Below are 11538 nucleotides of genomic sequence, written 5' to 3'. Positions count from 1 at the left end.
AGCACATAGATATGAGAAAGAAGACCGCTCATTGCGCAGGCATCCAAGAATAAAATTAATTCAGTAAAAGAAGCTGTCACACTCACATGTTTATAACATCTGTCAGGCAAGTGGAAACGACCAGTGTTTCCAACCGACAAAATGGCCGGCGTGTCCCAGTCAGCGTCCTACGTCACACGTCCTTAGTTCCACCCAAAGTTTCGTCATCAAAAATGCGTCATCAGGCACCGATCAGCGTTTTCAACCAACAAAATGGCCACTGTGTCCCAGTCAGCGTCCTATGTCACACGTCCTTAGCTCCACCCAACGTTTCTTCATCAAAAATGCATCAGGGATGACGCATTGTTGATGACGAAATGTTGGGTGGAGCGAAGGACGTGTGACGTAGGACGCTGACTGGGACACGGTGGCCATTTTGTCGGTTGGAAACGCTGGTCGTTCCCAATTGCCTGAAAGAGTCTTATAAACATGTGTGTGTGACAGCTTCTTTTACTGAATAAATGTAATTCTCGGATGCCTAAGCAATCTTCTTTCGCATATCTGTGTGCTGGATGCTGGCATTTACTCGTGGGATTCCTATCGTTGGGGCCACAGCCTATACATCTAATGTGTGAACCCTGCACACTGATGGAACCTGTCTTGGATTGTCTGCTATAATATGTATTGTAGCTAGGGAGCTAGGAGATTAAAAGGCTCGGACCTGAAAGGTCATATCTCAGTCACCTAGTCTGGAAATGATTAGTTAATTAGCTCATGTTAATTTAGGTTTCTGGTTAGCGTTGTATTGTTAGAGTATTATGAGCAGGAGGCAGGAACCTCCCACTCAAATGTTTAAAAGCCTGTATTCTGTGTTCTAATAAACAGTTTGATTTTCAGCAGCCAAAACGAGTACTGTCTAGTTATTGGTTGTCAACGGTTTGGATATCTGATATCTATATTCAGACTAGAGGAAGTGGTATATGACAAAAGCACTCAAGCTGAGTGTGGGACGTTTCGTTACACCGGCGTCTTACTGTATTCATCCACAAAGTCACATGCAAAAGAGTGGAATAGACGCCACTCTCAGCCAGATGAGGAACGGCCTACCCTTCTCTGCAACCCCCACCCGACACGTTTCGCCCCATCCACCGGGGCTTAGTCAGAGGTCATTATAACTCTGTATATACCATGCATGTGGGATCCCCCTAGAACAGGGGTCTCAAACTGGCGGCCCTCCAGCTTTTGCGAAACTATAAGTCCCATGAGGCATTGCAAGGCTAACAGTTACAAGCATGACTCCCACGGGCAGAGGCATGATGGGACTTGTAGTTTCACAACAGATGGAGGGTATCCAGTTTGAGACCCCTGCTCTATAAGCTGGAAATCACTGGAATAGCGGTGTCTATATAGAGATCTCCACTAGCGTCCAGGTCCTTTGCTGAGCAACTTCCCTGGTACATTCTGAACACAGGAGGTCGGGCACAGTTCAGAGATCTAAAGAATGCAAAACGCTCTCCGATTGGACAAGGTGGAGCGATGACGTAAAGATCTCCACCTCTTACAAGGCCCCGGGGCAATATTTGGTCAATGACATTGTCCAAATATGATCATATTAGGTCAATGATGTCACCAGCATCCCTGCCCCTTTGTTACGTGCGGCTGGGGGGCGGGGAATTCCTCAGCCGATTGTGTCAGCAGCTTGTTATCATGAGAGTTGGGCTGAACCTTAGCAGATCACTAGTCTTTAATCAATCACAGCTGGGCCCTGCTCCTCTTGCTGCATGTTTGCAGCTCTACCAGGTTAGGGCACAGCTGCACCAATCACTATCCTATGTGAGCAAACAGCGGAACAGGGCAGCACCAATTTAACGCCGGGCACACACACTGCAATTGTAACATTCGATTATTGCAGTCTTTTTTTTTTATATTACTGCCACAAATCTGCTGGGTTATTTTTTGTTTGTTTTAACTACTTCCCTACCAGGCCAATGTTGCCATTTCTCTCCTACATGTAAAAAAAAAAAAATTCTGGATTTTTTTGCTAGAAAATTACATAGAACCCCCAAAACATTATATATATTTTTTTGCAGAGGCCCTAGAGAATAAACTGGTAGGTGTTGCAATTTTTTATGTCCCACGGTATTTGCGCAGCGTTTTTTCAAACATAATTTTTTTTTAAATACACTTCAATGAGTTGTATTGCAATTACACACTATATAATACCTAATTGTTTGTTAAACTATAAAAGATGATGTTACGCCGAGTAAATAGATACCCAACATGTCATGGTTTAAAATTGCAAACGCTGTGGAATGGCGGCAAACTACAGTACCTAAAAATCTCCAAAAGCCTGTATTGGTTACCAGTTTAGAGTTACACAGGAGGTCTGGAGATAAAATTATTGCTCTTGCTCTGACATTCGCGATGATATCTCACATGTGTGATGCGATCAGCGTTTACATATGGACTTACGTATATGCTCGTGTTTGCGCATAAGCACAGGGGGAGGGGGCACTTTACATTTTTTTAAATTATTTTATTTGAAACTTTTTTTTTTATACTGTAACTTTAGTTTTTGTTTTTTATAATTTTTATTGCTTTCACAAGGACAACAACATCCCTTGTGAAAGCATGGGCAGTGACAGGTCGTCTTTATGGAGAGATATGGGGGTCTATTAAGCTCCAAATCTCTCCTCTGTGTCTGAACGGCTGAATTGGAGCCCAGATTGGTCTGATCTGCTACAAACGGCCAGGTAAACAGGAAGCCGAAACCAGAAGTGCCTTAGAGGTTTGGGGGGACCCACTTGTGCTGCCGACAGAAAGGGAAATCGCCGGCTGCAAATTTTTATAGCGGAATGATGCCTGTAGCTGGAGGCATCATCCTGGTATAACCACTCCAACCCAAGGACGTCCATGGACATCCTACGGTTGGAAAATGCTTACAGAACCAAATCTGTAAGTGGTTACAGATTTGAGGAACAAAAATAAATAAAATGAATGGCTTGCCTTACACACTTAAAAGAAAAATATTAAAAACACGAACAATTTGAAATTTAGGGCAATCGTACAAGCACACCACACACACAGTGATCTCCCTCCTAATATAAAATATAATCTAAACCTGAGAAGGGAAGGGTTAAAACCTCAGCAGGTTATAGCTACCAATAGTTAGTCACATTCAAGAACATTGAAGATGTTTCGTAGCTTCTCTAATGCACTTTTTCGTTTCTAATGAGTGTCAGGAACATATCCTGACATTTATATCCACACAGGTATCTCCGACACCTTAATCCAACCACTATAGAATGTGTCAATGCAGATATTGGTTGTCCAAGGGTTGTGAAAATTGTGGAACCACCCTGTTCTAGTTATATAATGATCCCATCCATGGTGTCCAGAAGTCTGCATGGTTGGTAATCCTTGGGATGTGTCAAGGCAAATGTTGATTTTCCAACTACAAGATGGGAGGTATGAAGGTAGTGCTACCACCTCGTTCTAATTACATAATCCCATCCTTGGTGTCCAGCAGTCTGCATCGGTGGTAATTCTTCGATTTACATGGCAGAAGGTGTGAATTGTCAAGCTTGAGGCATGTTTCTGACACTCATTAAAAATGATGAAGAGGATCTCCATTGGGAAAAAGACCCCGAAAAAAAGAAAAGCTGATGGATCTGTGAAGGTTCTCATGTATCCAAGTCATATATTAGCTAGTATTAGTCAGTTACATTCAATTGTAAATGTTCTGTGGTGTTGGAAGACTTTCCTAGCTTCTCCAATCCACTTCCTCAGTTCTAATGAGTGTCAGGAAGATAACCCAACATTTCTATATACACAGGTAGCACCAACATCTTAATCCAATCACCATGAAATGTGTCAAGACAGATGTTGATTGTCCAAATACAAGATGAGAGGTATGAAGGCTGTGGTACCACCCTGTTCTAATTACATAATCCCATCCTTGGTGTTGTAGATTCTGCATAGGTGGCAACCCCTCGATTTACATGGCTGAAGGTGAGAATTGTCAATCTTGAGGAATGTTCTGACACTAATTAAAAATGATGAAGAGCATCTCCATTGGGAAAAAGACCCTCCCAAAAAAAGAAAACCTGATGGATCTGACTACAGGACAGGAAGTAAAGGGAAATCTCCTCATTGGTGAAAAAATATTCCAAAAAGAAAAACCAGATGGGCCTGTGAAAATTATTGTATATCCAAGTTATAGTTTATCTAGTAGCAGTTGGTTGCATTCAATGGACTTGTTCTGTAATGGTGAAGACTTTCCTAGCCTCTCCAAGCCACCTCTTCAGTTCCAATAAATGTCATGCAGATACCCCAACATTACTATCCACACAGGTTGCACCGAAACCTTAATCCAACCTCCACGGAACGTGTCAAGGCAGATGTTGATTGTCCATATACAAGATGGGAGGTATGAAGGTTGTGGTACAACACTGTTCTAATTACATAATACCATCCATGGTGTCAAGGATTCTGCATAGGTGGTAATCCTTCGATTTACATGGCTGAAGGTGTGCATTGTCAATCCTGAGGTTCGTTCCTGACACTCATTAAAATGAATGAAAATGATCCCCATTTGGAAAAAGACCCCAACAAAACCTGATGGATCTGTGAAGGTTCTCGTTGATCCAAGTCATAGTTTATCTGGTAATAGTTGGTCACATTCAACTGGACTCGTTCTGTAGTGTTGACAACATTCCTAGCTTCTCCAAGCGACTTCTAATGAGAGTCATGAAGATACCACAACATTTATATCCCATTTATAGGGTGCCACCCTGTTCTAATTACATAATTCCATCCTTGGTGTCAAGGAGTATGCATAGATGGTAATCGTTCAATTAACATGGCTGAAGGTGTGAATTGTCACCAGGTGTAGATGTTAAAATGGCATTATGTGTGGAAGACAGATGGTCCTGAAGTCCTCCACCCCTGTTCAATTGTGGTTGTTACATTCTGACATAGTTGGCCTTTTCTTCTGAACCAGTTGTCCTCTAGTAAGAACCTTGGACACCATCTGTCTTTCACATCCTGTTCTTAGACAATCAATATCTGCCTTGACAAATCCCATGGTGGTTGGATTAAGGTGTTGGTGATACCTGTGTGGATTTAAATGTTGGGGTATCTTCGTGACACTCATTAGAACTGAAGAAGTGGTTTGGAGAAGCTACAAAATGTCTTTAACATTACAGAACAAGTCTAGTTAAAACTTGACCATCTACTACTAGATAACCCAGGATTTCTCCACCAGAATTCCATGGAATCCTAGGGTTCCTCCAGAGGATGAGGACTAAAGGAACTAGGGACTAAGGAACTAGGGGTCCTTCAGGAACGAGCAATTTCTGCCTCTCAGATAAGTTCCCACTGACACCATTGATCTTTTTATCTATCTGTAAGGGGGGATTCTTCCCAATGACTACAAGTGTAGGGAGCATTCTTCCCACTGACCATCACACCAATGTATAATGAGTTGTAGATATGGTCATTTTTAGCAGGGGTTCCCTGAGACTGGAAAGCTATTTCAAGGGTTCCGGTGTTGAAAAGGTTGAGATAAACTATGACTCGGATACATGAGAATCTTCACAAATCCATCAGGTTTTCTTCTTTATGGAATATTGTTCCCAGTGGGGAGCCACTTCTTCAGTTTTAATGTGTCAAGAACATACCTCGAGATTGACAATTCACACCTTCAGCCATGTAAATCAAAGGATTACCACCCATACAGACTCCTGGACACCATGGATGGGATCATTATATAACTAAAACAGGGTGTTTCCACAATTTTTACAACTTTTGGATAATCAACATCTGCCTTAACACATTCCATGGTGGTTGGATTAGGGCGTCGGCAATACCTGTGTAAATGTTGGGGTATCTTATTGACACTCATTAGAACTGAAGAAGTGGATTGGAGAAGCTAAGAAAATACAAAACGCCTTTGATATGACAGAACAAGCCCAGCTGAATGTGACCAACTACTACTAGATATACCATGACCTGGATACATGAGAACCTTCACAGACCCATCTGAGTTTGCCTTTTGGGATCTTTTTTTCCCAATGGGGAGATTTCCCTTTACTTCCAGTCTTGTAGGCACAATGTGAAGCAAGAAGAAATCTCTCAAAAGTGAAGGAAGCTTGGATAGCTGTGGTGACAATTAAAAATTAGCGATCTCCCATCACTTTCAGTTCCACTCACAATGATCATCAGGACAAATCCAGGAATACCTGGGCTCAGAGGAATTGGGCTGGATGATACTGTCCTTCAGACATCTAATGGCAGAAATAAAGAACTGCAGGAAAAAATGTATTCTATTCCATGCAACTGGAACTTCCAATCACAGCTAATAAAAAAAGTTGTCAGTTGTACACAGAACATGTACTGGTGAGGGGTACTTTGGGTTCAGAAGTCCAATGTAGAGTATGTGGGAGAGAATCCCAATCCGGCTGTGGATGACACCCAGGTGAGTGTCAGCTGGTGGGGTTGTCACCTGACACTCGGTAGTCGGGCAGAATCTCGGCCACCCTCTTCCTGAGAGAAATCAGCCTCTCCTCCTTCATCCTCAGCTCTTTCATCCGTTTCGGGAACTGTCTCCATGTCCTGAAGGCCGAACTGAGAATCCTCCTGAAAGGTACACAATGATATCATATCAGCGACACGATCACTACAGGGGAGAATATAAAGAGACCCGTGACACCATCACTACAGGGGGGGGGGGATATAGACACCAGTGACACCCTCACCACAGGGGTGATATAGAGGCACCACCACTACGTGGGGGAATATGGAGACACCACTGACACCATAATTACAGGGGGAATATAGAGAGACCACTGAAACCATCACTACAGGAAGAATATAGGCACCAGTGACACCATCACTACAGGAAGTGATATAGAGACACCAGTGACACCACCACTAAATGGGGGAATATAGAGACACCGGTGACACCATCACTACAGGGGGAAAACGATGATACCAGTCACACCATCACTGCAGGACAAAATATACAAACACCAGCTACACCATCACTACAGGACAAGATATAGACACCTTTGACACCATCACTACAGGAGGGGATATAGAAACGCCAGCGACACCATCACTACAGGTACACTAGTGACACCATCGTAGGGGGGAAATATAGAGACAAAATATACAGATATCGGTGACACCATCACTACAGGGGGGAAAAGAGACACAGGTCACATTATCACTATAGGAGGAGGTATAGAGACACCATCACTGCAGGACAGAATATACTGTAGATACACCAGTGACACCATCACTACAGAGGGAATATAGAGACACCGGTGACAACATCACTACAGAGGGAATATAGAGACACTGGTGACACCATCACTACAGGGGCAATATAGAGACACTGATGACACCATCACTAGAGAGGGGAATATAAAGACACGAGTGACACCATCACTACAGGGGCAATATCACTACAGAGGGAATATAGAGATACCGGTGACACCATCACTACAGAGAGGAATATAGAGATACCAGTGACACCATCACTACAGAGAGAAATATAGAGACACTGGTGACACCATCACTACAGAGAGAAATATAGGGACACCGGTGACATCATCACTACAGAGGGAAAATATAGACACCGATGACACCATCACTACAGAGGGAATATAGAGACACTGGTGACACCATCACTAGAGAGAGGCATATAGAGACACCGGTGACATCATCACTACAGAGGGAATATAGAGACACCAGTGATATCATCACTACAGAGGGAAAATAGAGACACCGATGACACCATCACTACAGAGAGGAATATAGAGACACTGGTGACACCATGACACCATCACTAGAGAGAGGAACATAGAGACACCGGTGACACTACCACTACAGAGGGAATATAGAGACACTGGTGACACCATCACTACAGAGGGAATATAGACACTGGTGACACCTTCACTACAGAGAGGAATATAAAGACACTGGTGACACCATCACTAGAGAGAGGAATATAGAGACACTGGTGACACCATCACTACAGAGGGAATATAGAGAGACATTGGTGACACCATCACTACAGAGAGGAATATAGAGACAGCGGTGATACCATCACTACAGAGGGAATATAGAGACACCAGTGACACCATCACTACAGAGAGGAATATAGAGACACTAGTGACACCATCACTACAGAGAGGAATATAGAAACACTGGTGACACCATCACTACAGAGGGAATATAGAGACACTGGTGACACCATCACTACAAAGAGGAATATAGAGACACTGGTGACACCATCACTAGAGAGAGGAATATAGAGACACTGGTGACACCATCACTACAGAGAGGAATATAGAGACACTGTTGACACCATCACTACAGAGGGAATATAGAGACACTGGTGACACCATCACTAAATGTCCTCTGTTTAGGAGATATTCACTTAAGCAGCGCCAGTGTTGTCCCCGGCACATGTTCACTGAACTCTCATTGGACAGCACTCCGTCCATTCAGAGAGAGCTGTGCCACGGCCGTGACTCCCACACGCATGCTCGGGAGTGATGACATCGCGGCTCTGCCAATCAAATGGGCGCAGCCCGCGAACCCGGAAGGCAGCCCTGTCAGTGGAGATAGCGCCCCGCTGGAGGGCTTTGTTTCAAGGTAAGACTGTCATAATGTGCTAGTATGTGGTGCTTACATTATGACATTAACTTGCAGGGAGAAGATTTTTTTTTTTTTTTTTGTGGTTTACTACCGCTTTAAATGCTGTGTCAATGTACCTTTTCAATGGTATTTATTACCTCTCAGAGATCACAGGACCCCCCTAACAATAAGTTAATTTCTCTCCAGAAGGATGGAGCCAACTTTGTTCAGGCATCATCCAGGGTCACCATCTACTTCCTGGACTGAGATGCCAAATTAAAGACGACACAATCCTGGTACCCATGCAGTTCTTTTGTTCACAAATGTCTGACACAGATCAGGCCCCTCTGCCACCTCTCACCTTGCTGCAAAGTTACGATGCTACAGTCTGATCATTGGGGGGAGACTGAGGAAATGCTCTCTCCTGCCTGCAGCAGACTGATGGCATCATTTTAGCCTAGGAAAAGTCACTGCAATTAACTTCAGTAGCTTTTACTGAAAAGGTCACTTTATTACCTTTAGCCAATCATATGTTATCCTCATCCTGCCAACCCCCTTACATTCCAGGTATGTACTCTATATACTTTATACCTATATATATATCTATATAATACATATCCTGGGTGCTCTGATTTCTATGGGGAGGCTAGAAAACGCCGCCCACCTCTGGCTGTGCTCCGCCACCATCCTTTGCTTCTCCCACATGGCAAACTTTTCCTCTTGTGTCAGATCCAGCCAGGCGATAAACATCTTTCTCCGCAGATTGGCCTGATAGCGCCGCTGTGCCCTCTCCTCCTGGACAGACAGGTAGTCCTTGTACTGGAAGACAAGAAAGTCTTGTTAAGGAGAATGTAGTGTAGACACTCACTGTCACCTTATATACAACCTACTGATCCAGCACTAAGTAAATCAAAATAGCTGCGCGCTGCCACCTAGTGATAAGTGAAGAAAATGTTTTATATAGAGAAAGCTGCTGCTATCACCTATATGTTTCCACATCAACAGCAATAAACTAAGCTATCAAATATATTTCTTAGTTTACTGATCCAGCACTGCTTCCTCCCCCTTTCACTTTCGGACACAGCACACACTGTCACCTTAAATATGGATTAACATTCTATTATCTCCCACTAGCCACTTAACTGGGAATGTAGGGTCTAGTAGAGGAGTGTAGCCCATAGGAGAGAAGTCTTAGTGTCCAGCTTCCTATAGGCAGGGCCCCAAGGGTCTGCTACACCCCCCCCCAATAACAGGGCAAAAAATATCTGCATACTCTGAGCCCCAGGTACCATTATGTGAGACAATGAGGTCTCCTGAACCTACCTTTAACCAGCTGCGGAAACTCCTCCGTAATAGGATTGTAGCCCATAGGTGATCTGCCCGTCGGCTCTTCTCAGCGGCAATCTCTCTGACAGTGTGTAACCAGGTCTGCAGGGTTCTTCTCAGAAGAGCAGAGTGGTGATGGGAGTCCGCCCGCTAAACACACCAATAACACCAATCATTTCTAGAATGCATTTTATACACAGAAAGATCACTTTCGTTTAGCAATGACTGGCTGCTCATACATTTCTTGCAGCCTTCTTTTCCCCCTAAAATATTTATGTTGCCTTAAACTCTCACAACCCAACCTCCCAACATGGTCATAAGTGACTTTCCATAATCTCTCACAACCCAACGTCCCAACATGGTCATAGTGACTTTCCATAATCTCTCACAACCCAACCTCACAACATGGTCATAGAGACTTTCCATAATCTCTCACAACCCAACTTCCCAACATAGTAATAGTGACTTGCCATAATCTCTCACAACCCAACCTCCCAACATGGTCATAGTGACTTTCCATAATCTCTCACAACCCAACCTCACAACATGGTCATAGAGACTTTCCATAATCTTTCACAACCCAACCTCCCAACAATCTCTCACAACCCAACCTTCCACATGGTCATTGTGACTTTCCATAATCTCTCACAACCCAACTTCCCAACATAGTAATAGTGACTTGCCATAATCTCTCACAACCCAACCTCCCAACATGGTCATAGTGACTTTCCATAATCTCTCACAACCTAACCTTCCAACATGGTCATAGTGACTTGCCATAATCTCTCACAACCCAACCTCCCAACATGGTCATAGAGACTTTCCATAATCTTTCACAACCCAACCTTCAAACATGGCCATTGTGACTTTCCATAATCTCTCACAACCCAACCTCACAACATGGTCATAATGACTTTCCATACTCTTTCACAACCCAACCTTCCAACATGGTCATTGTGACTTGCCATAATCTCTCACAACCTAACCTTCCAAAGCTCTCATATTGATATTACTTAAAGGGGTTGTAAACTCTTACATTTTTTAACCTTAATACATTAAGGTGAAAAAACTTCTGGCAGTCACTGACCCCCCAGCCCCCCCCGTTTTACTTACCTGAGCCCTGTAATTCCCACGCCGGAGCCGCACTGTCCCTCTCTGGACAGGGTCCCAGCTCTTGATTGGATAGATAGCAGCGCCGCCATTGGCTCCCACTGCTGTCAATCAAATCCAATGATGCGGGCGCCGGGGGGGGGGGGGGGCTGAGTCCGGCATTCGTGTCTATGGAGGCTGAATGCTGGACTCGGGAGTGCGCCCGCAAGGTAACCCCCCCCCCGGGAAAGCACTTCTCCTAGGGGGTTATCTGAAGTGAGAAGGAGCCTCAGGAGCCACCGGGGACCCCAGAAGTCGAGGATCGGTGCCACACTGTGCAAAACGAGCTGCACAGTGGAGGTAAGTATGACATGTTTGTTACAAAAAAGGATCCTTTACAATCACTTTAACCTCCTATAATCTAACCTCTCACAACCTAAACTCTCAGCACTGCCATGGTGACCTGCCTCAATCTCTAATAACCTAACTTCCCAGTTC

General features: G+C 44.0%; 1 protein-coding gene across 1 annotated transcript in view; it reads right to left on the bottom strand.

The window, feature by feature from the left end:
• Positions 1 to 524: 524 nt before the first annotated feature.
• CCDC191 (coiled-coil domain containing 191) overlaps positions 525 to 11538 on the bottom strand; it is a 74062-nt gene continuing 63048 nt past the window's right edge. The window contains exons 15-17 of the mRNA XM_073617401.1: positions 9949 to 10101; positions 9290 to 9444; positions 525 to 6618 (exon numbers count right to left, since the gene is read on the bottom strand). Coding sequence (XP_073473502.1) covers positions 6465 to 6618; positions 9290 to 9444; positions 9949 to 10101 — 462 coding nt within the window. The 3' untranslated portion in view covers positions 525 to 6464. The remainder of the gene's footprint in view (positions 6619 to 9289; positions 9445 to 9948; positions 10102 to 11538) is intronic.

This window comes from Aquarana catesbeiana, linkage group LG02 (genome assembly GCF_042186555.1).
Source record: "Aquarana catesbeiana isolate 2022-GZ linkage group LG02, ASM4218655v1, whole genome shotgun sequence".
Classification (NCBI taxonomy): Eukaryota; Metazoa; Chordata; class Amphibia; order Anura; family Ranidae; genus Aquarana; species Aquarana catesbeiana.
The sequence above is the reverse complement of the archived record's forward strand: the minus strand, read 5'-3'. Positions and strand labels throughout refer to the sequence as shown.